The 26,282-nt window shown below is 35.1% G+C and overlaps 2 protein-coding genes across 2 annotated transcripts in view; one reads left to right on the forward strand and one right to left on the reverse strand.

Annotated features, from left to right (window-relative positions):
- The window catches only part of DSG1 (desmoglein 1), a 30,704-nt gene extending 8,163 nt beyond the window's left edge, over positions 1–22,541 (reverse strand). Inside the window, exons 1-11 of the mRNA XM_082699480.1 lie at positions 22,478–22,541; positions 13,627–13,662; positions 13,227–13,358; positions 11,810–11,965; positions 10,080–10,224; positions 8,353–8,519; positions 6,502–6,636; positions 5,975–6,160; positions 3,667–3,926; positions 2,534–2,673; positions 511–891 (exon numbers count right to left, since the gene is read on the reverse strand). Of these exons, the coding sequence (XP_082555606.1) occupies positions 511–891; positions 2,534–2,673; positions 3,667–3,926; positions 5,975–6,160; positions 6,502–6,636; positions 8,353–8,519; positions 10,080–10,224; positions 11,810–11,965; positions 13,227–13,358; positions 13,627–13,662; positions 22,478–22,522 (1,783 nt within the window). The 5' untranslated portion in view covers positions 22,523–22,541. The remainder of the gene's footprint in view (positions 1–510; positions 892–2,533; positions 2,674–3,666; positions 3,927–5,974; positions 6,161–6,501; positions 6,637–8,352; positions 8,520–10,079; positions 10,225–11,809; positions 11,966–13,226; positions 13,359–13,626; positions 13,663–22,477) is intronic.
- The window catches only part of DSC1 (desmocollin 1), a 333,497-nt gene that overhangs the window by 141,809 nt on the left and 165,406 nt on the right, over positions 1–26,282 (forward strand). The gene's annotated exons all lie outside the window — the stretch shown is intronic.

Genomic DNA, 26,282 nt, shown 5'->3' on the forward strand with positions numbered 1-26,282 from the left:
AACAAGCTCAAAGTCAAAGTCATGTATTATTGCTTGCCATAGAGAGAGTCAACTCCTGGGTAATTAAGTTACTTTTATAAAGTACTTAATTCTCAAGTTTTTAAATGTTGGTTAATACTTAATATGGCTAACAAAATGAAATTAGAGTATGATCTCTTCTCATGTATTTTATGTTACATTCTGCAAGTTTGCTTTCTCTGTGTAGCCGCTTCTGATTGTTTGGATCCTCTCTGACTGTCTTCTTCACTCAAATAGCAATCCGAGCCTGCCCGTTAGGGCACTTTCCCATGGCACTGAAATTGACTGCAAAGAAGTTTTTATCCTCCACTGCACTGTAAGTGGTCAAGAAGCTTGATTTTTTCGTCTTGCAGACTCAACAGTGAACAAGCATCTCTTGATAAGGGCACAAAATAAGATTTGGTAAAGTATATTTTATCAAAGGATCAAAAAGCTTATCTCCTCCCCATAATTTCAGGGGGAAATATGAATAGGATTGTTGAAAGTACTTACGTCCTAGAACCAAGAATCCCATGATGAGCAGTCCAATGCCGGCAGGACCAAAATGGACATTATCTGAGAGATTTGCTCCTACACCTTCACCACCTCCCATTGCCTGGGTCCCAGTGCCATAATTAGTACTGGTTTCACCGCCTCCTTCCATATTTTCAGTGCTACTTCCACCAGTACCCTCACTGCCTCCACTAGTACCCTCACTGCCTCCACTAGTACCCTCACTGCCTCCACTAGTACCCTCACTGCCTCCACTAGTACCCTCACTGCCTCCACTAGTTCCGGAATTGGTACCACTATTAATATCCTTTTCATTTTCAGCCCAGCCAGAACCTTGAAGGTCAATATTAATGGTTCCAGTACAAGTTCTTTGAAGATTATCTGCAAAAAGATTCAAAAAGGGAAGAAATATTTAACGCATGCAGTGTAATACTCATTGAACAATCCAAAACCACTTTTCTTTTCTTTTCTTTTTTCTTTTTTTTTTTTTTTTTTTTGCATCAGTAACTTATTTCAAGGTCTTTATTCTCATCAATTCAGTTACTTCCCAAATCATCCTTTGTTTGTGGTTTGGTTTTTAAATCAAACCATGATGAGGATTAGTGCTCCTGAAAGACTGTGCCATATGTTGAAAAGCATAAACAGTAAATGCCATGTCATAGATACACTGTCATTCACCTTAGATAAATAAGTCAGTCATATTCCACATACTATTTAAATGAATGGAAACTACTTGTATTTGTATTATATATGCAGTAGTTAGTTGCTTTATTTTCTTCTAAATTACCTTGACAGGGATTCCTCCATCACATCTGCACTATCCACTTCCCATAAGATTTGAATATATGATAATCTCTGATTAGAAACTGCTCAGTGCAGAAAACCCACATTACTGAAAGTTCAGGTATGATTTTTTTTTTTTCTCTTTCAGAGAGAAGATTTCCAAAGTCTAGAATCCACCTGTAGAGCTATTAGGTCAGAAATGTGTCATAACTCTGAGACTCTGGCTGGACATTGGTGATTATAATTCTTACTACAGTGTAGGAATGATACTGATGGAATATATGCTTTTCTGTAGCCCAATTAAAACTATTTATATGTAGTTATGTCTGAAGCAGTTTTTTAAAATTCCATGATAAACCTTCCAATTTCATTGAGATTCTATAAAAATGAAATAACATTGTATAAACTTGAGTACGTGGTGTGTTGTTATGATATACTTATATATTGCAGTATGTTTTCCATCTAAGTGTTAACCAACATCTCCATCACCTCACATGACTACTATTTTGTTTTTTGTGATGAGAATATTTAGGATCTACTATCTTAGGAACTTTTAAAAATATAGCAACTGTACTGTCATTAATAATCATAAGGCAAGACTCTGCATTAGATCCCCAGAAATTAATCATCTTGTGATTAGAAGTTTGTAATTTTTAGCCAACATCTCCTCATCTCCCATCCCTTTAGTGGTCAGCCTAATTTTAATTTTGTTGGTTTGGAAAAGTAATATAAGTATGCAGCTTCCAAATTGTTCACAAAAGTTGTACATCAGCTTTTCAAAGATTACATAAAGTTAAGTTAACTTTGCTTCTGGATCAATTATTTGAAAGTAACTTAAGAATATAATTTTAAAATTTTATTTATTGAGATTAATAAGAACTAACGTTGAGTACCAGCACTCTTCTAAGTGCTTTACATCTAATAACTTCTTTAATATCTTTAAATCCATAATGTCAGTGTCCCATTTTATAGAGGAAAAGGGTGAGGAATAAATGGGTTGAATGACTTCTCTAAAATCCCATAGCTACTAAGTGATGGTACAAGATACCAACCAAGTCTCATTCCAGAACTCGTGGACTTGGCACTGAGTTATACTGTCCCTTATATTATTAAAAATGTGATTCTATAATACCCAGTATGATTTTTTGTTGTTGATGAGAAAGGGTTATCTTAAAATACAATTAAAACTTTAATTTCTGAGTGTATATATAATTTCCTCCAAGTTAAATTGATTTCTTACCATCTATAGATAAAATTGTTCCTTGGTATTTTCCCCCAAGCATTTTATATTGTTCCCAGGTAACTCTGTTTCTCAAAATAATTATGCCTGTTTTTGAGTCAACATCAAGTAGGTTAGCTGGATTATTTCCCATTACATATCTGTATTTGAAGAAACAATGTGAATTAATGTTAGCTTTTGAGAGAGAGAGAGATTTTGATTATAAAACATGTTTTAAGTCAGTGGTTGTAACCTCTGGATATCATTTTCAATTATTAGGGATTTTATTTTTTTTTCAAGGCAAGATGGAATGATCTCTTATGCCCACTTGGATGTTACAACAATCTTTGATTCTTGCAGTCTTCTTTTCGTTTGGTTTTGGCAGCATTAGAACTCTCCTGGAAGACCCAGAACCTGGGACCTCCTGGGCCGTTTCTAATTCTGAACTGTTCTCTTATCAAAGAAGTTACTTCTCCATCAGCTTGGGGCTTCATTCTCTCCCTATTTTCATTCTCCCTCCCCATACACACAATGACTTTATAGGACTTCTTTTGAATTCCGTTCTCATTTCTGTATTTGTTAAACATTGTTGGATAACTGTCTCAAGTACTGTGCTAAACTCAAAGGCCTAGAACTTTGAAAGGAGCAGAGTTGGGTGGGGAGGGTGGGATGGTCTTCCCTCAGTGAACTCACATCTGTGGAGTACAAGACAGTTGATCAATATCAAATGCTGATTAAAGTGAAGAGAGTTACTGAAATAAGCTAACTCTAATTGATTTCAATCTGGGTGCACTTGGCAATGGGAAAATCAGCCCATAAAATCTTTTGGGGGAATAACCACGATATGTGGTAATCAGCTAATTGGCCAGTAAAATACATAAATACAGAAATGTCAAACATTCAAGATACAATATTTTCCACATTTTACATCTTCACACTTTTTGCATTTTACTTTTTGCCCATTTTTTTTTTAATTTTCCTAAGGTCAAAGCTGTAAATTAAATAGCAATTCAGTAGTTCGTATTTTTTATGATTGAATGATAGTTTCAAAAATAATGAAAAATATTTTAATTCAGAGACTTAAAATTTCTAAAAAGAACATGTATACTTTAGTTTAATGTATGATAAAATTATTTGGAAAATGTTTGTCTTACCTAACAGTTGTTGAAGCACTACCTGTGTCCAGATCAGTGGCTATAAAGTCTCCCACTTTATAATTCTGTCCCATGTTACTATTTACCACATATGTCTTTGAACCTGGACGGAACACCGAACCTTCAATTACATTTGACACAGCCACAGTGACTGCTGTTGCTGTGAGTTTATACTGAGACATAATTGAAGAGTGAAATTCAGCTTTATTTCTGACACCGAGACTTAGTTGCATCGTCTGCATAGCTTCGTAATCTAGGGGCTGGAAAATACAGAATGGGATGGTTTTACTCTTAAAATAAAAAAATTCTGGAAGAAAGACAAATCCTTTCATTATAGGCAAGGAAACTCCCACATTTCTTTCTTTAATTAAATATAAATACATACAAATACACACTCTGTCCTTTATCTTTAATGCAACAGAAATGCAGTAGGAAACAGAAATATAGTAGGAAAAAAGTTGGAAATATATGGCATGAGTTTTACTTATCCATCAAAGAAGTTTAAAAACATAATATAGATGGTCAAATCCATGCATTTTATAGTGCAAAGATAGTTTATTTTAACTTCTGTCACTTCATTTTTCTCACAAAGTAGCTCTATTTATTACAAAGTATGGGCCGACTATAAAGTACATTCAATCATTTGACTGGTTTTATCTGTAAAGAACTATTTAGAAGAAATTTTACTTCTGTAAATATGACTTCCTTCAGTAAGCCCAGTAATAGAACAAAGTATAAAAATAATAAAAATCCTTATTTTCTTCAACATATTCTGGAAAAAAAATTATTCTCAGTAGCTATTTTTATTATGAAGTTGGTATCAATATCTACTACTTAATGAAATTCACAAACAACTATACAGTATGCCCATAAGTTCCAAATATATTTTTCTAAATTTTCATGTGAGAGTAATTTAGATGACTCTTGATTCACACATCAAACTCTCCACTTAGTAAAATCTTCAATCTTGGCTCCAATGTTGGCTTTGTTATTCCAAAAACGGCTATAAAATCACATATACATATACATCACACACGCATATGCATAACAGAAGAATTAAGATATGATGTCATGCTTGGGAGAAAAATCAACATTACTTCCATTTCACAAATAGAGATATTGAGGATAAATAGACTAATTTTTTAAAGTAATATAGTAGTTTGGGGTAAAATAGATTAGGACGGTTTCCCCAGCGTGGAATCACAGCTAGAATAGTGATGACGGTATGAACTTAATAGATAGAGAATTTGAATGTCAGCTATACCACTTACTAGCTATCAGAATTTGAATGGGGTACAACTCTCTCTTGTATTTATCTGCAATATGGGCATATAACCTAATTTTCTGGCATGCTGTGAGGGGTAAACTAAGGCATCTGTACCCTGTCTCAGGAAATGGACGCTATAGCCAGAGGGACACTTTATGAAGACATGAAAGAAATGATCCCAGAATTCCTCTGGGAACAGAATTCCTTAGAAGTCTATTTCCTGGGACTATTTTGAAGAAAGGAAATAACTAAAAAAGGACTGAATTCTACCATTGCATGTTTCACACACAATACTTGCATAACTATTGCAGATAAAAGAAAAAAAAAAACAACAGACTCAAGTCTTACAGTACAGGCTGAAATCTTCACCATAAGCTCCCTATGAGTTACATTTTTTTTCCTCAAATCTGAGAGGCAATTCTACCTCTGGTACGTGAGGTGGATCACTAATATAGGGGGAACATAGGAAGATTCTGTTGATGTAGACCAAATCTTTGTTTTGGACAAATCTCCAGGCTATTTATGTTCATAATAAGCCCTGGTCAGCAGCTGCAGGGAGATGGGAATGTGATAATCCTATAATTACAGTAATTTAATTTTAATTTTATAAAAACACATCAGAGAACTAAACAACTTTTAATTTACATGAGAAATATTCTCAGTGCATACTAATTAATGTATGACGTTGACAAAGACACATATTTTAAGGCCATGTGAAATCTGCTTAAAAAACATTCTTCAAACATCTAAAACAAAACTTTAAGCATAAAATAAGATTCATTTTTAGAAATGCTCTTAATTTATATGATCTGTGAAGGAGTAGTGTATTAATAGAAGAGAGTTTTGAGTTTAATGCCTGTTTTCATAAACTGATATAAGTGGAAAAATTGTTAAAAAGCTCTCTAATCTTATATCATTTTAAAACACGGTAATTTTTATTCTTTCACCCCCTGAATTTTGTGAAATGTTAACATTTTATCTCAAGATTAACATTTTGAAAAAGACCAAGAAAACAAAATATTTAGGATAATTATACCATACCTTAATAACCTTTAAAATTCCCACATTTGTCCTTTCATTCATTTCTATGTCAAACCAACCTCCCTCATTTCCGGAGATAAAGAAAATCACTGCCACCCAGTTAGCTGAGTACTCTTCATCCAAATCGATTATTCTAATCTGGAGCAAATTTGAGTGGAGGGCATTTTCTTCAATACTAGTGGAATACTGAAATGAGAAGCAAAAAAATCTTGTGGAATACTGAAATGAGAAGCAAATAAATCTTAACACCAACTTTGTGAGTGAGAGAGCAACTACCCTGGACTTACAAAGGATGTTTAAAACCACTCATTATTTAGAAACAAGATCTGTGTTTATAAGCTCACATTTCATTGTCCAAATACATATATTTTTCCTACGTATTATTTGAACAAACACAAGACAAAGTACGTGTCTACATTTGGGTTATACATGACTAAAGATAACATGGACCTCTGTAAAAAGAATTGTATGAACAAATTTTAGAATGTAATGAATTTACGTTGTTCATTTCAAAGACAAGTACTTACGGAGGGCTGGTCCATGTATGGGATGTTATCATTAACATCGAGGATTCTAATGTTGCATTCACACTCTGCTGACATGCCGTCTGCCCCACCATCTCGGTCAGAGCCTCTCACAGCAAGGGAATACTGGCTGTATTGCTAAAAGCACACATTACCAAAAAAATCACAGTTGATCTATACAATCCTTATTCTGTCTCATGAAAAGTTCTTTTAAAATGTTGGCTCAACATTTACTTAAATCTATGATCAAGATACAGGTAACAGACTAATGAAAATCCACAGATCTCACATGAATCAGTATGACTGTTGCCACTTCTATTTCCAGCAGTGCTTACCTAGCATCATTTAAAAGAAAGAACACGTTTGAAGGCCTCATGCCTTATTATATGTCCAGGGGTTGAAAAAGTTTATAAAGGGTAAAGTGGACCAAAATGCTTAGGAGGAGAGAGATGAAGGTTTACCAAGAATTTATGGCATGAAAATTCCATACTGTCAATAATCAGCCCTAAAATGTGCAAGTAAAACAAAGAATGTAACAAATGGTTTACAGTTCTGGGAGGCAGTGGGTGGTGGGCTGGAGCAGTGGAGTTATTGATAATCAACCTTCTTGATTCTACTCAATGATGCTTAAATTTGTAGAACTGGCAAAAGCAATGAAGCCTTTCCCAGAAACATGCATGCACTCACCATTCAAAAATGTGGACAGAAGTTTAGAGGATTCATAGTAAGAGACATTTTGAGGTCTCTCCATGAACTCCAGGTTGAAAATATCTGCTTTGGTGGCTTGCTAGTAACTTTATTCCTTTAGTTTTTAAAGTTCTTCACCACAAAAACTCTTTTGACATTAAAGGACTCCCATTGGGCTTTTTAAGGAAGTTTGAGCAAGAAAAAGTTAATAGTCAATTTCTTCTGATGGTTATTTTCACACAAGTGAAAAAGGAGATATAAATAATTTAGGAACTGATAAGATTTGGATCATTAAAGAATGAAAATCATCTGATTTATTCTAAGCCTAGGAGTCATTAACAGGAGGATTGTCATTTCAAAAAAACTATAATAATTAAAATAAATTTTAATTAAGTACAAATTCAAAAGTAACACTTCTTCATTTATATCCCTAAAATACTTACAGATCAGGTAAATCCAATCAATACTCTAAAAATGATGAAAAAGTTGACACTTTTATATTGAATAATGGGACCATATGTTATTAATAGAAACCATGCTGATTCTAACTTGCTAACAATCTCTAATTATTTTCTCGTTTATAAATGAAAAGATTGGTCTAGATGTTACTCAGTTGCTATCCATCATTCTGATTCTGTGTTACATTTCCCAAAGTAATCAGGGGACTATCAGTAGGTAAGAGAGAGGAAGGAAAAAGAAGAGTCCTGTTGTCAAATGAGTGTAGGATATTATGGGTTAAAGAAAGAGAAACAAATTTCTTAGTCTGTAAGAATTCTTGGAGCGTTTACCATGTTCATGCATTGTGACTTGCCAAGATGGCTGACAGTAACGATTGTTTCTTAAATCTATTTCAATGTACATCACACATTTTTTTTAATAGAGCTTCTACCTTTGCCTTATGTATATTCTTGTGTATTCTCAGAATATAGTTTTCTTAAATTGAGGAAGATATTAAGTTTGAATTGATTGAATGAAAAATGACAGTTTAAAATGTATTTGAGGAATCCCCTTTTTTTCATTTTGAAGATATTTCTTATGTCATTACCATGATGTGAACAGGTTATATAATCATAACATATTGTTTTCTTTTTCTTTCTTTCTTAGGTTCTCTTGCTTTTAGCATAACTTCCTTTGAAACTAACAAACCATTCAAAGAAAAAAAATTACCTCTCTGTCTAGAAAATTATTCATTGTTCGAATTTCTCCAGTGTTTCTGTTAATAATAAACATTGGTGAATCAGAAGGTTCCTGTCTTATGATCTTGAAGGCTATTTTTGAGTTCAAATTATTAGGTTCATCTGCATCAGTAGCATTGAGTATCATCACCAGCGTATCTAGAAATCAAGGAAAATGGTTGCAAGTGGATGGTTTGCATTTTCATTATAGTATAGTTTATTGCTTTTCTAACAAGGTGTTAGGGTTGGTTGGTCTATATAGTGTATGTGCTACCCTTTTTCCTTTCCTCTTCTTCAACATATCATTAGCTTAGCTCCTTTCTATACTTTGCTTTGACAAAAACATTACATTTTTTCAGGAACTTACACATTACTGGTAGTTAGCAAACAAAGAAATGTTTTAATTCTGCCTTTTCTTTCCTTATTCTATTATAATCCTTTTTTTTTTTTTAAGACTGCTGTGGTGAAATAGAATGATATTAAAGCTAGACCAACTCTTTCCCAACTATAGAACTTTCTAGCTCTATGATTTTGGCTTCAGTTTCCATATCTGTATACAGGAATGGTAATAGCATTGTCCTCACTGAGTTCATGAGAGAGTTGAACAGTTTAATGAGAGAAACTCCTAGAAAGTTCTGATTGGCTAATGTACACTCAATAAATGTACATTATTATTCTGTTTTGCATGGTCCCAAGTGAAGTGCTAGGTAAACTATTAGGTTGAAAGAGATGCTTGTTTAACTACATATTTTGTCTTATCCCTTATCTTTTCTGGGAATTTTATAAGCCATTTTGATGAAGGACACTGGAGAAGGAAAAGCTGCCAGTGTTCATAAACTGGAAATCTCTACACTGAAAGTCTGTTTCAAGCACAATTGTCCTGTCTGTAAACACAAATGCAACGGAGTATCTCCCTTCTGCCTTTTATTTTCTCTCTCAGTCTTTGTGTGTGTTTGTGTAATTCACTTCAGCATTCTTTTAAAAATATTTTCAGTAGGCAATTAATTATGGCACATTCATACAGTAAAATCTAATGCAGCTATTTAAAAGGAATGAAGACATTTCATTTCCTAATATGGAAAAATGTTAAAAATATATTTAAATAAAGATTTACATTATGATTTGTATGTAAAATATCTTCCTATTTGTTTCCAAAAGTATGTTTATATAATCATAAAACATACATAAGTAACTAAGTATGTATGTACTTACATACGTAAGTAACGTAAGTAAGTTTTTGCCTCTTAAGAATTATACTAGGGAAAACAAAGAATGGATTTCTATTCCATTTTTACTTTCCATATTGTGTAAATTTTTACAACAAACATTTTTAAAATGATATTTTAGATTGGATACTTATTCCAAGTATAGTATAGTGTTTTAATGAATAAAAGTGATATGTAAGGATTTTTGGAATGTATAAGAAATTTTACCACTCAAAGGTTAAGAGTAACTATGGTAAGTTGAAGCTTTAAATTCAAATGAGAAATTGTCTTTGCTATTTTTAATATATTTAGGACAATCTTCACTAGTGTGTTAGGTAGTTAATTTTCTCAAGTGACTGAGAACTGAAGACTTCTCATGCCATTTTGCTCTGGATGCTTTTCTATATTTAATCTCTTACATTCATGATGAAGTGGTACCTTCTTAGTTTGTCCTCCCTTTGCTTGGCTAAGAGTGATCTGGAAGTCAGTATACTTAATAAGATGGATTACTTACTTGCATTAGAATTTTCTTCTATTTGTCCTACAAAAGTAGACATAGAAAATACTGGAGGGTTGTCATTTATATCCAAAACTCTGACTCTGAGCTCAAGAGGCCTCTCTAAATCTTGACCCAGTGAATTCAGAGCCCGGCAATAGATCTAAGACAGAAGACAAGAATAATTATTTGGTGCAACAGATATTTAAGTTCTTACTTTGTTTGGACACTATGCTAGGCACTGTGGGTAACCAAAAAAAAGTAAGACATATTATTTTCTACTACAACGTAGATATAAGCAGCACTTAAAATCAATAAAGGGAGGCAAACACAAATTCAAGATACTATTTGAGAAAAAGCAACATGATAAGTTATTTAAAAGAAGAATAGAAATACTATGACATCATAGGATATTGGATGATTGAGAAAGATCCTGAAAGAGAATTTCAGTAAGTGGAACTGGTATTTGGAAAGATATTCCAAGTAAAGGGATTTATGTGAGGAAAGAAGCAGAGTAGTGAAAATACATTTTTTGAAATTGGGAATAAGGACTATTGACTTTGAGGATAGGGTAAAGGAGAGTCACACGGGGGCTTCAAAGAAAGGTAGTTTTCACAAGCTACATAGGAGACTATGCGGGTGTTCTTATTGTTGTTATTATTATTTATATGTGAGGTGTACCTAAGTATAATGTATGCTACTTTACCTGTGTGCTATATTCATATAAAAATTCAAGAAAAGCTAATAGGTTGGCATGCTGACCTCGAGAGTTAGTGGGTAAACATTGTGAGAGATAAGGCAGGAATATGGATTTGGAATAGAAGACTAAGGAATTAAAGTAGCTTAGGCAGTATAACTGAAAACACACGCACCCATTACTATTTGAACATCTTTGGGGCTATGGATGGATGGGGTTTTAATTGAAGAACATACAAGATCAAGGAAGGTTTTCTGTATGTCCTTTTTATTCTAAGTATTAACAAGTGTCGACTATGATGATAAACAGAAATGGAAGCAGGCAAGGAGCAAGCAGAAAAGAGATGATAAAATTGATCAAATAAGGTTCTTGAAGAAACAGGTAATTATAGAATAATGGATCCTCTTGGGGGTAAGCTGTGGAAAAAAAGCAGAAAGTTAATCCTGTTTTTGGATTTAAGGCAGAGCATTTCTGAAGGAGGGGAGAGAAAATTGTGGGAGTGTGTGATGAAGTCCTCAGAATTTCTAACGAAGCTGGTCATCATGTCAGCGGCTTAAAGTGGAAAGGAGGTTGAGTGTTTGGAGTTTTGTCACAGCTACTGTCAAGAACAGAAGTATGATTCAGCTAAGGATGGTTTAGAGTATTCCCGAAGCACCTTCTGAGCTCAGGTGAGCTGCAGCAATGTGGATTTATAATAAAGTATGTTTACTTGAAGAGGCTCCCTTGGTAGCTCAAAAATCATCACTTGACATGAGAACCAATATTCTCTGCCGAATTAAAGAAAAAGAATGAAGAGTTAGGTCCTTGCCCTTCCAAACAGATATTCTAGCTTGCCACTAGGGACAGACCAGAGTCTCACATTTTTGCTGAGACATTCAGCAGGGCATTTCTCCTAATTTCTTTGTTTGTGTTGGTTCATGAGATGCTCGTGAATTGAGACAACCAAAAATAATATTGGGATTTCTGAAGTCAAATCAAATATGATCTGAGTTTAAGATACTCCCAAAATAATGGAAGCCTGAACACATATAAAGATGTGGAGCCCACTTACAATGAAAAACGGGGTGACCTCTCGATCAACTATGGATGTAATATTAATTTCACCAGTTTTTTGATTAATGACGAAGATTCCATAAGGTGGCTGATCAATTCCTACTCCGGAGATGCGGTATGTAACTTGCTGGTTTGCAGCACAATCTGAGTGAATCTGCAGAGAGGGCGCAGATAAAAGTATTACAGAGAGCAAATAAAAAGTGCTAGGTTTGATTAACAACAACTACCTTTCTCAAGAACTGTCGAATGTGAGTACCTGTTATCTTTTGGGAAATGCTGGAAATAGTTATTTCTCTAGTTACAACTCTAGCATATTCCATAACTAGCAAGTTAACAAAAGAAATTCAATTTCTATTTCTACCAAATAAGAAAAAAAATCACTTTAATAAATCCAAGACAATGCAGTCATCATTCATTCATTCATTTATTCATTCATTCAACATTTACAATTGATCGTATTATTTTCCTGCTCTAGTGCTAGCACTGGCGTTAGGGTAGGGAACTCTTCACCTAAACTCTTAAGGAGTTTACCAGTGTTGTCATTATGTAATTTTGATCCCTGACCCAAAGATTTTTTAAAAATGTAAAGTTTTAGAAGAAAATTTTAAGTAGATTTATGTTGGTGACTGACTACAGAGTCCTCTGATTTTGTGTTGAAGCCCTTAATTCTGAAAATAGGGAGGATGTATTATCAGAAAAGTAAGGAATTTGCCCCAAATAAGTGATTTATAGAAGCTGGGATTCTTTCTTCAAAATGAAATGTATAGGGACTCGAAGCAAATCTAACTCAGTTGTCTCTGTGTATCTGTCTGAATGTGTGTATATATTTGTATACATAATCTGTGTGTGGGGATGTATTTGTGTGTGTGTGTTTGTACAAAGAAAGACAAAGGGAAATGGATGGAAAAGAGAGTAGGAAACAGGGTACATTGTGAATTCTTGTTTTAAAAAAAATTAATCTTGGATCACTGAAAAAAATTAAATTAGAAAAAATTAAATTTAAAATTAAATTTAAAAAAAATTAAATAAAAAATAAAAGCCAGAAGTAGGAATTCAATTCTAATGGATCAAGGCATAAAGAATACAGATTAAAATAGTCTCTCTGAGTGAGCTGGCTGTTAAATTCATTATTTAAATCACTATATTTTTCTACCTAGAATTTGGGTTAATTATGATCATGTGTAGTTATTTTACCAATGAGTTGCATCAGTGTTTAACTGTTTACCCCAGTGCCCAAGTTTCTTAATCTATCCTTTCAATAGCTTCATTTTTCATAATATGAGTGATTATACTTCTGTTTTGTGTCAGAACTTCCCAGTGAGTTGTATTCATAAAATATTTAAGAGACAGTTTTTTTCGATCTTTAATGCCATCCATTCTTATTTTTGATTTTATGCTTTGATGTTGATACTTACTTTGGCAATTGGGTTCCTCTTCGAATTGTCTTCACCTTCACGACAGGCTGCAGCAAACTTGATCCATTCACGTTTTTGCCTCCTGATTGAATGCCACTTGATGGTGCCATTTTTGGTGTTGTAATCTCTTACCTTAAATGGGCATGATAAAGTAGTGGTATCTATTAACTTTTATTCATAATGCACATGTCACTGAAGGGTTTGGAGGAGAGGATAATTGTAATATCGGAAAGAGAAGATGTTTAATTGGGAAAATTGGTGATTTGATAATCTATTAATTTTAGCATAACATTATTTTTTTTTACTTATAAGGCTAAATTTTCTTTGGAAAATGTGTTGTTACCCCCAAACCATTTTTCCTCATTTTTAATTTGGAAAAGATAGATTTGCTGTGTATTACCTGGATTCGAAATTCACTGTTAACTTCCACCACCACCTATAAAAAACAAAATGATCACAACAGTTAATTTTATTAAGTGCTTTATAATTCATGTTATCCAATCATTTAAAAAAAATCAAATAAATCTTGTGAGTCATTAGAATTATTTTATCAGTCCAGATAGCAGATGGACGTGGCTTCTCTCTTAAGTCTAATGATGATGCTGTGGATTCCTTTCCTTTTGTCTTTACTTTTCAGTTATGCCCTTCTTTTTAATTACTTTTATTTTTTAACCTCTTTTTCATTTTTCACCTATGAAGATACTTGTTATGATATGAACTAGGACACTTAACCTAGGGGGAGTGAGGAGGGAAAATTTAGGCTTTCTTAGGAAATCTTATGCCTATGGAGCTAGAGATAATTTGCTACTATTCAGTGATATTCAACAGTAAGTTATGATACTTAAACTTTTGACTCTAGTTTCAGGATCTGACTAGCCATAGATGGAAATAGGAAAAAACGTGTATCTGAAAAGTTTCAGAATATCTGCTCCTTCATATTCTAATTTTAAATGGGAGGTTTTCTAGTACTTTTGAAAATCTCAAGATGATAGATTTACTTTGAAATAGGAGAATAGGGGCACTTGGGTGGCTCCATCATTAAACATCTGCCTTTGGCTCAGGTAACAATCCCACAGTCCTGGGATCAAGCCCACATGGGGCTTCCTCTCTGTCTGGGAGCCTGCTTCTCCCTCTCCCACTCCCCCTGCTTGTGTCCTCCCCCGTCAAATAAATAAAATGTTAAAAAAAATATATGAGAATGAAAGTTCTAAAATAAAAGCAAGTAATTTCCTCTGTAAAAATGAGTTCTTGCTTCATGTTTTATGCCATATATATCTATATCTATCTATCTATCTATCTACATATATATATCCTTCTATAGTTCCATAGCAAGGAGAAGACATTGTAGGCATGTAGGGACAAATTAGTGGGTAAGCAACTTCTATTAGTCTCTTCTAACAATTTCTCTGCTCAACAAATGAGCTACTCAAGCAGAGCTTTGCCTTGTTTCAACTTGGCCTCAATCTTTACATATGATTTGTAGTGGAAGACCAGGATAATTTAAATAACTTTTCTCTATTTCTAAAAAGACAGACATCTATATATTAAGGTTAATATGTCAGTATACTTAAGACAGAGTAAAAGACTGATCTAAAAAATTAGGTCTAGATGTGAAGGTTAATTTGCACTTATTAAGTTTTAACTTGCACTTAGAGTCATTAAAGATGGTGTAAATCCTTAGTTTTTATTTCTCCCTAAATTTTCAATTTCTTTTTGAATTTTTTTCAGAATTCCCCTTATGAAAATTATCACAATTAGACTGCATCTGTATCACTGATCAAAGAAATTATATCTTGTATTTTAAGAATACTAGTAACAGTAATTTCAAAATATAGTGAGTTACTTTTTGTAGTTTCAATCTCACCATTAGATTAAAAATAAAATTTTGGTTTTCAAGTACATATTTTTCAAAAATTGTTATAATTGATAATTCAGGAAAATATGAATTTTTTGATTAATAAGAGTAGCATAAAGATATTTTTATAGGGATTATATACTCATGATATCCACTTAATGTTGATTATTATTATCACTGTTAATATTCACTGAATAATGACTAATTACTAGACAATGTGTTTAGAGAAATCCATGCATTCAGTCTTCACAAATACATGTGGTCAATACTATAATTTCATTATTTCCATTTTACAAATGAGGATATTGAGTTTGGAATACTAAATTATGGCTAAATATTACCCAATACAATTTAGCCTAAATTTGGGTTTATGGTATGGGTTTTACAATAAAATGAAAGATAGCCTATTCCAACTAAATTACTAAATAAAATATACTACAGAGAATTGACATTACACCTTTGGGAATTCAAAACATTTTGATTTTAATCTCATCTCATATTAGCCTTACAATTAAGAATGTTCATGTATAACAACAACAACAATATTAGTGATTTCAGGGGGAAAAGAAGTAAATGGTGCAAATGGTTTGGTCAAATGGTCACTGAAAATGTTGTTGTTGAGTCCCTCTTGGGTGCAGAATTAAGATGATGTTTCTTCGTGCTGCCTGTGAACTCATGAGCAGTTTATCCTCTCTCTCATTTGTGGGTGTGGAATGGGAATCTGGGGATACCTTCTTTGTCTATTTGAAAGCCATTTCTTCATAGCTACAGAGTTGTGTAGGCATCTCTTATCTGTCTTGCACTTCCTTTCCACACTGAAGTGTCAGAGCGTACTGTTTGTTTTGGAGAACTATGCCAGATGACTAATAAACCTTCCAACTTTATGAAGCTGGGTCATTCTTTTTCCCATGAGAGGCCATTTAGGCAGAAGACCAAGTCAGTTTCACCATAGTGTCAGGCTCCCGATTGAATTAGTAATTTAAAAACTGCCAAGTCTGCTTAAAATTATGTTGTGTTGGCATAGCCTTATTGTCGTTTGTTCAGAGTCTAGAATAAACAAAGTCACTCTCGGACTTTCAAAGGCAAAATAATGAGATAGAATGGGTATTTGATAGAGTCAGAAAGCTTTTAATGTACTTCCTAAGTTCTCAAGTCTTAGTTTTCTCATTTGTAAAATGATAGGGGTAAACCAAATTATATACAGTTACCTTTCTAATTCTAATACCAAATCCCTGTGTGCAGTAGGAAAGTATCAAAGTTACTTGATCATGAAAAAGGCATGATAAAATTGTGGGTCTAAAAGATCACTCTCACCACAGGTGGTGGAAAGAGGCAGGATCATAGGCCAGGAGTAGTGGAGTGTTCCACATCAAAACAGACCAGAGAAGAACAGAAGCAGTGGCAGGGGTAACAGACCGGGAAGATCAAGGGAGAGATTGTACACAATTGAAACGAATGAGACTTGCGAACATGTAGGACATGGGAGTCAGGAGAAGGAAGGATCTTAAGTGATGGCAGTTTCAAACTAAGAGATGAGGAGCAAGGCAAAAGCAGAATTTAGCAGGTTAGAAAACAGTGACTTTGAGATGCTACAGAAATGGTGAGGTGAAGGTGCTTAGCAATTTGAAATATGTCTCAACACGATGAACAATAGGTCAGTCCTCATACACATATTTGAGGGACACCTCAGATAAAACAGTTTAAATCATGGGAGAATTTGAAGACCCTAAAGTAGGGACTACAATAAAGAAGCAGCCATGTGGCTGAGCGTGAAACTAGGGCAATAGCTACATGGATAGACTAGGGAACAATGACAGAAACAAGCAATAAAGAAAAAGAGAAAAGAAGTGGCCAAAGAAATGGGAAGACAAGATAATGCAATATCACAGATGTCAAAGGAAGGGAGAACTGAAAGAGACATGAAATGTGAACAAGTGTCAGATGACATAAAATACTTGAGTAGAGTGAATCTCAAGGTTTCCTGTGACCTTCAGAATTCTTTCAGTTCCATGGAACAAGTCCTTCCTGACCAAAAGGGATTGGGGAACAAAATGGAGGGGAAAAGACATAAAGATGACCACCTTTCCAAGAAAATCGATTATAAAAGGAAACAAAGATGGAATGATAGAATGAGATCTGGCATCCAGGAAATATTCTGGGAGAGGTAGACATGGATTTTTGAAGTGAAGAAAGAAGGAAGTAGGAGATTTTGTTGGAAAAAGAGGTTCAAAAAGAAAGTACTTGGTGGAAGTATAATAGAGAAAGCAGGAGGGGATAGGTAGAAAGAAAAGACCCTGAAGACAGAGGGTAAGGAAGAGAGGAAGGATGGAGATTTAAATCAATAGACTATGAGAGGTAGTTGAAGGACATCATCCAATTGATCTAGACCCTGTCTGTAGAGTAAGGATAAGGTTATTTTCTATCAATCAGGGAAGCAGTTTGGATTCCTAGATGAGTTGGAAATATGTACTATGGAGGCTTGTGATGGAGATTCACTTACAAATGAATACAGGCATTATTAGGCTGAGTATCTCATCTCTCTTGCCTACTGGGTGTGTCTTTCTGTGCCTCTGTTTCCTCAGCAGTTTATAAGATGAAAGCTCTTTCTAATTCAAAAATTCTTAAAAAGTAGTGGATATAATCCTTGAAGTGCATCCTCAGTGAGTCCTTTCTTCATTTCTATTTGAAGAGTCAATCCACATAAAGACTTAAAAAGCCACAGGACAAATTTGTATGCTATTTTCAATGATTCTCTAATTCTACTAATTTTTAGGCTTTTTTCCCCTTTGATACTGAGGTTTACATCTCTTTGAAAATAATAAAATGGTCTTGAAAGTAATAAATAATTTCAACAAGAGGTTTTTCCTCTTGTATATAGAATTGGGAAGTGGTTTTCCATAGCCACTTTCTGGTTGTTAAGCATCAAATGCTGATGTATTTGAATAATGTATTTTACATCACAAGAAAGAACTTGAGACAGAGTCAAAATATAACAATTTGCTTCTTTTCAAAAACCTTCTCTTTTGTCTTTGTATTATGATAAAATTGGAGTTGACAATACTTCGTTAGGTTAATTTTTCTTTCTTGCTCATTGGCTTATTTATTTATTTGACAAAAATATGTACTGAATGTATATTATGTGGAATCAAGGCTGGATTAAAAGGCTTAACCCGTAAAAAATACTGTGGTACACCTTAGATGGCATGTAAAGTAAATGTAATAAAACACCATAAAAATAAGTGTTAAGGAAATTCAACCTGATTATTTCTATGTTAAATACTTTGATGGCTTTTTTGGAACGTGTAGGGGAAGAGAAATATAAACTCTCTCCAAATTGCCTTCTGATGTCCCTACTTTGTGTGATTAAACATCTATTGAGCAATCTTGCCCTGGTGCAAGGCACTACGAAGAATACAAAAGTGAATCAGATACAGAATCTGCCCTCAAATAACTTACAGTTCAAGTAGTTTTATGAGCAACTGGCAGCCATTAATTTGTGGAGATGTGGTTTTTCATTAGACAAGTGTAAAAGGCTGCACCCTATTCTCCTAGACCAATAGAGAATATAGATCATCAGCCAATGGCATTTAAACTACTTCGACCTGCCTAAGTCTTTAAAGGAATTTGCGTGGCAAGCATAACCAGCAAGAGTGGCGTGTCCCAGCACTCTGTAGGGCGTTCCCTCGTTGACAGAAGCATAATAAGTAACTGCAATGCCGAGCATGCTTTCTGCTTATTTGTTAGGCAATACCTGTTAGGACCTGGGGATACTCGGCACCAATGTCCTTAAAGAAGGTATAGTGGAGAGTTACCTGAAATTAAGTGCTCTGGGTATAGACAGGAGTGTTTTCTTTTCTACATCCATAATCTTTGTCAAATAGGTGAATCTTGTTCCTCGGGGAACAGCATTTCTCAGTGGTTTAGGTTTTTCTATTACCTAAGTCAGGCATCACAAAATCTTTTCCTCTAATTCAAACCAGTAAAATGATGGTAAATTTCTAGTCCCTGTTTTCACAAAGGTGCAAGAAGATGCTGATCTTAAATCTTCAGTGAAATAATAAAGCTTTTAAGAACACATAGAAATGGAAATGATTTTCCTTAAATACAAATTGTTAATTTTGCTGGAACAGGTGAACAGAAATATTTCCATTTTCTATGAAATAGTTTCGTGATGTACTATTACCTATAATATATATCCCTATAATATACGTACAAGAAAGCATAGAGAATCCTCTCCTTTGCTTGTCTTCTGTTTGGTCTGTACTAGTTTTTAGCCCTTCTCTTGCTTTAAGCATCAATGAACACAATTATGGGAATTTAAGAAGTCTGGTTCAAGTAAGTTGATGAACTATGTAATGAAGTTTTTTTTTTTTTCCTGTGTATTTTAGCCTGAATCCTGAGAAATACTTTGAAAACTCCTGCTTCTATCCTAAATTATTTCAGCTAAGTCAGATTGTGGAGCTAGTTTATCAGGTGGTAGAGGTTTTCTTTTGAAAGGAAATATTAACCGTGAGAGGAGCAGAAGCTAAGCTGGTGTGATAAACTCTACAAACTGAATTATTCTTGGAAATCAGTAAAGACAAGTTTGCTTGTTCTCTGAGGATAAGCAGCAGAAGTTAGCCTTTATAGAAAAAGATACCTTGAGTCTGTATTGACTTGCATTGACTAATTGAATCTGACAAAGTTGCAAGTAATTTTCAGAAATCATTAGAACTATAACAATGCTACCACTTCTGTTTGCTTTCCTACAGTGGCCTGGCCAGATATTATTTCATTGTCATAACCATTCACAGAGATTTCCTGTGTATGGTACCTGGGTGACATTGTTCTCTGGTCTAGAATACATTCCCAATCCCTCCTCCCCAATACACGGAATTTCATGGAGAGAAAAAGAAAGAAAAATAAATGAGTCAGTAACATTTCTTTGGCTTACAGTGTTATAACGGGTATAAGCTCTTGTCTCTCTAGGAGGCTGATCTAAATCATGGAATAGTTTTGTGGCCATCTTGTTTGTTTTAAGAGTGGATTCTCCATCTTTATTCTCCCTGATCTAACTCACTGCTCTGAACATGACCTGAAACTCTCAGGTACATTAAGGAGACTCCACAACGTACATGTGAATAGTTGTCTGCTCAGCTCTTAAATGGATTTGCATTAAAGATATTACCAGTTTAAATGTCTTAAAGGTCTTTTAGTTGTCCAAGTATGCTCCCTAAGGTGCATACTTCTTCTCTGAGCAGAGAAGAAGAAAGACTTTACATAGATTTTTTTTTTTTTTTTGTCAGAGCAAACATTCCTAGTGAGGTTAGCAGAAAGCTAAGTGGAAGGAGCTTGCTATAGTTGTAGCTAATTTTCAGGGAAAAATATATTTTTTTAAGATTTTATTTATTTATTTGACAGCGATAGAGAGAGGATGACCATGAATGAGAAAGAAATAGACTCCTCATTGACCTGGGAGCCCATTGCAGGACTCAATCCTAGGACCCTGAGATGGACCCAAGCCAAGGGCAGATGCTTAACCAACTGAGCCACCCAGGCACTCCAGAAAAAAATATATTCTAAAACAAAAATAGATTGTATAACCCCAAAGGACATTTATCCAAATCATCTAGTAAAATCTGTACTAAAAATAAATGATGATTTTTCAGACCTTAGAAAGTAAAATGTTTTATAAAGAAAGTTACCATAATATGAAAAAGAAACATTTTAATTCACTACAGAGTAAGTTCTTTGAGAAATAATTTTCACCAGACAAGTGAAAAACTTGTAATTGATTCCAAAGTAAAATACGGCAACAAATAAAGGATCCACAAACAAAAAACCAAAACTATCCAAACTTAGACAATAAAGTACAAAAACCGAAACCTCTCTACAAAGAAGAAAGGTCATTGAGAATACATGATTTTGATAAAACAATATATTTTATGAAGAATGACTAGACAGTGATTATTTAAAGAAATTTCATCATATGTAATTAATTATAAATAATCATAAAATAAAGAAATAAGTTATTTTATACTTTTAATTAAAGCACATAAGTACCTCAATAAACTCTAATCAACCAAAGCTATAATAGGCTTTAATCGGATTTATATGAAATTAAAACTGAAAGTATTTGATTACCTTGCAATATACAGATGTTCCTATATTTAAATAACATAGTGTATAGTGCTTGTTAATCCCTGCCACATCCCAAATTATAATATTAACTGGTCCTAAAGATCCATTAAAAAGTCCATGATCTAGGGCTGGTCTTTGAAGGCAGCTTGGAACTAAAACTACCAGTTTATTGATGTTTATTTGTAACAAATCCACTGGTATAACCTCTTTGAGTTAATAAACTGAATTAAAACTAACCAGCATACATTGACTCAAAGGTCTAACTTGTTAATTATAGAAACCCAACAATCCGGTTCAAAAATTAAGCAAGTAAAAACAAATACGAACCGCAGCACTAAATCCTGCCAAATTGGAGAGTGATTTACTCGGCACTTGCCTCTTGAGATTACATTAACCTGACTGTGAGAAAGACTATGATTTTAAAATCTCCAACCTCTGTGAAATTTGATGCAGCACCTTAGTGTTATCTTACTTATCTCTAAAAAGAGAAAATTAATAACGTGTAAGGGAGACAGTGATAAAGCATCGCATTACATTTGTCTAAACATCAAATATACAATTTTTCTATCACAGTCATTACTGACTTTCCAGTAGTAAGAACCTGTATCATAATAATTATACTTACTCCTTAATTATAGCTATTCCTTCACTTATTATATCATTTATAAATCTTCCATACTGTCATGTTTTTTGAGATTAAAAAAATGTTGTTTTAAATACAATCATAGTGTAGCTGTGTGGGCTTTTGATATTAGTGGTATGGATTCCAACCACATATGGAACCGATGAGATTGTTTGGCTCTTGGGGTCAGTTGCACGTTGCTCTGGTTTAAATGTATATGTATCCTATTTTGGGGTTTTAAAATTATAGTGAATCTGCCAGCAGAGAACCCCAAAGAATGGAAAAATGTTTAGGGTCAAGATCAGGACCACCCGTGATACTAGTTTAAGAGCCCATCTGCAAAAAAGAATTTGAACGACCAAACGCTAGTGAATGGTGATAAGACTTTCCCAAATTCGGTGTTTTCCCAGCATGACTTAGCACTGACTTCAATGTCAGAGATGTGATATGATGAGTTAACTCTGATGCATTAATATGCTCGAGTCTTCAATTAAAGAGAGAAACCCTATTTAAAAATCTAGTTCATAAAATCACCTTGTCATTAACATAAACTTTTAATGGGTTTAGGTTAGAAATAACACTAACACTTTCTAAAAAGTTCTCCCTTATTCACAATGAGCGTGATTAGGAGGGTTTTGAACAGAATACACTTACCAGAAAAATTAACAGCACCGCGGCTCTGATAGAGTGCCAGTCCATTGCAGCTGGGTTCCTTACATCCAAGACCGAGGGAGTTTTGTTTGTTCTTCTCTGTTCTTTTTCTTTCCCCTGCTCAGGTGGTGTCTGATTAAAATAATTTCTCAGTAGATGTTCCTACATGCAGGCTTTGAGGTGTTTCTGCCTTCTCTGGGAGAAGAACTGAAGCTACGTATAACCAGTCTAGATCCCCACCCTAAAAACTTGGGCTGGTCTCCCTGAAATGCTTGACAAGATCATCATTGCTCCCAGGTAAAAGCTCAGGGACACACCCTTCTTCCAGCTGAAAGGCAGCTCTCTGTGGGGTTGGAAGATTCAGTCCTTTAATGAAGGTGTTCAATGTCAGGCGTTTAAAATGATCTGACGTGTGGAGAGTCAGTCGTACAGTTGAGAGGGGCTTTGCCACCTGTGCTCTATTTACAAGTTGTTAAGCTTCTTCTCTCTTAAAAAAGCAAATATCGTCTGGACGCTGATAATATTCAAAGAGGATTATCTGGTTCATACTCTTAGCCAGACACTCAGGTCAAAATCAAAAATCATAAACTTTGCACTTAAGTGGATGTTATAAAATATTCAGTCGTTTTCTAAGCTGTCATCAAAGAAACAGAAAATCTTGCTCATGTGAAGAGTGAGGATTTTTTTTTTTTTAAGTATTCATTCAAGCAAGCAAAACTATGCTACTTACAATGATAAGGTCCCCTGCATAAGTCACAGTTCCTTTAAGTGGACAGCTTGAGTCCAGGGAAGCCTCTGCTTTTTCTCTGAGTATCTTCTCTCCCCAGTTATTTTTCTCTTTTTAAGATTCTGCCCTTTTCAAATGTAGCAAAACAAAATTTAAAGTATCTCCAAGCCAGATTAAAAGTAAAAAATCAGAGCCACCAATTAAAATCTTGTTGATCATTGTACGAATGAAGATCAGCGTCTGAAATGCTAATGGGAACACAGAAAGCTGCTCTGCAGGTGAGGTGGGTGAAAAGTCAATGACGAGTCCCAAGCACAGAGCCAAGAATCTGGATAATCAGCCAATTAGAACATGGGCAATGCACTGGAGAAATGGCTGCCCACACACAAGCAAATGGGAGACTGAGCGCAGCCCTGAGATTTATGAAAAGAGTGACTCTCACAAGGCAGCATTGAAAGTGTTTGTGGGTAATCCTCTCTTCACCTGGCTACATCGAGTATAAATATTGTGAGTGGCGGGAAGTCTTGAAACGGAACAAGAGAGCCATCTGGTAAGATGTGGATTGTGGTCAGAAAGATGCTAATCACATCCCAGAAAGGGAAGATGTCTCGGAGAGTCAGAGGCTCTATGAAATGCTGTCATCTCACGACAGGTGTGTGGCAAAGAAGGTTACTCAACAGTAGTTGGAAATTTCATTCCCTTCCTCCTGGAGCTTAGAGAGAAGGAGCTATGATGCCCATATGTAGTTTCAGTGAATAAGAATGCTTATGATAAGAATTGGTTGATATGAATTAATGGCCTAAAAGGATGTGCTTAGGTCAAATTCCTCTTAGTGGAGTAAGATAGAATATGAATATCGACCTATGACATAGTCTGAGTAATTTATTAGTGTAGGATTGTATGACTGGGAATGACTGAGGCCTCACTGAGCACTGGAGAGGAAAGACTCTACTCCTGCAGCTTTCCAGTGGCAAGTGAATGTTTTATCCACCTTGAGTTCTCACCACGGTGCTAGCTTGCGCACCGGCCCTCTTCATCCATTGAATGGTCCTTCCCCAATCCCAACCCTGGATCCACTCCTAACTCAATGCCCTGCTCCAAAAGTCCCAACCGCCTCAAGCATTAGTCAGGCAGCCACCTCTCCAGCAGATCTCTGGAGAGGAGGTGTGGCAGAACCTTAATATAGGAAAGCCGTGGCTCTCTTAACTGTCACATGAGGACTAGTGATTGTGAACACAAGTGGGAAAGGGAGTGTACAAATCATCATTCCTTCTCCTTCCCTGCTTTCCCTGCCTTTTCTTTCCTACTGTCAATCTCCTTAGAGCATTGTTGTCCAATAGAAGTTTTTGAAACGTGGAAATGTTCTCTGTCTGTGCTATCCAGTATGGTGGCCACTAACCACCTATGGCTATGGAGCATTTGACATGTGGCTTAATATGACTGAGGAGCAGAATTTTTAGTTTCATTTAATTTTATTTTAAGTTCAAACAACCAAGCGTGGCCAGTGGCTAGCATATCGCACAGTGCAAAGAAGTGAGAGCAGGATTGCTCATTGTCTTCTATCTTGTTTTAAGCCTTCACTCCTTTTGTTCTTATACACTCGGCTCCCTTGAATTACACCTACTTGATTCCTTTTCTCAACTGTATTCCTCTGTCTTTCAGAGTTTCCCTTTTCTTTATGTGCTCTTGTTACATGAGTTGGCCATCTCCTTCTCCCTGACTCCTTCCTGATCCTATTTCCCAATACTGGTGAGTTAAGATACTTTAAAACACAGGCAATGCAAACCCCTCTCATTTGCCTATTGATGGAATATTTTCTCAATTATTTTCTCATTTATTTTCTCAATTTTCTCAGTTGTTTCTTCCAGCCATCTTACCTGTAATTTCGTATCACGTTGTCAGAGAACTGTGAGGCATGGTCGGCTTCTGGTCTCCCTAGACACTGTTTCTATCTGAACACTGGTTGATGTTTGGATCTCTGCGTACATACCAACAGTTCTCATTTCATAGACATTTTATGAAATTTGGCATGATTTTTCTGCTTGGAATTTCCCTAATAAGCAAAAGATTTTCTCACGGGATCAAAAGTTTCCTGGGAAGGGATTTTCCTCTCTCATAAGGTGTTTGCAAACTCCAGAATTCCATTTCCAGTGCCTCCATTTCTGTAATTGTTCTCAGCGTGGGGTACTGTAACACCTTACAAAACAAAATAATCAGCATCTTTCAGTAAAGGTGATGGATTCTAGTGATTGAAATTTTTAAAAAAGACTTTATTCATTTATTTGAGAGAGAGAGTGAGAGAGAGGGAGCGGGGTGGGGGGTGGCAGGCAGAGGGAGAAGCAGACTCCCCATGAGTAGGGAGTCCAAGTAGGGAGCTCCATCCCAGGACCCTGATATCATTACCTGAGCTGAAGGCTGATGCTTAACCAACTGAGCCACCAAGGTACCCCCCGATTTAGAATTTCTTCAGCCCAATTAAAGTACCTGATCATTCTACCACTTCATATACATAGCATGAATTCATGTATTTCAGAAAAACCCAGTGTAATAAGCTTTTATGTCACATGTGAAATTCTACTTTCATATCTGTATCAAATTACCCTAATCAGCTCTACAAGTTATTTTTTTTAAAGATTTTATTTATTTATTTGACAGACAGAGATCACAAGTAGGCAGAGAGGCAGGCAGAGAGAGAAGGGGGGAGGGGAAGCAGGCTCCCTGATGAGCAGAGAGCCCAATGCGGGGCTCCATCCCAGGACCCTGGGCTCATGACCAGAGCCAAAGGCAGAGGCTTTAACCCACTAAGCCACCCAGGTGCCCCTCTATAAGTTATTTTTAAAAATAGGTGAAAGATGAAAATAAATCTTAAAAATAGAAAAATTGAGGTAAATATGTTGAGGATAATATAAACAAAAATTTTTGTATTTGTCTCTATATTAATGTTCCAATGAGATGTATTGATTCTAGAACTTGTTCACTTTCAGGGAGTCACAAGAAATTCTGTGGGTTGGAGGCTATTTTTTTAGATTAAAGGTTCCTTTTCTTGGGGCGCCTGGGCTGCTGCCTTTGGCTCGGGTCATG

Source organism: Mustela nivalis (assembly GCF_964662115.1).
Source record: "Mustela nivalis genome assembly, chromosome: 14".
NCBI lineage: Eukaryota > Metazoa > Chordata > Mammalia > Carnivora > Mustelidae > Mustela > Mustela nivalis.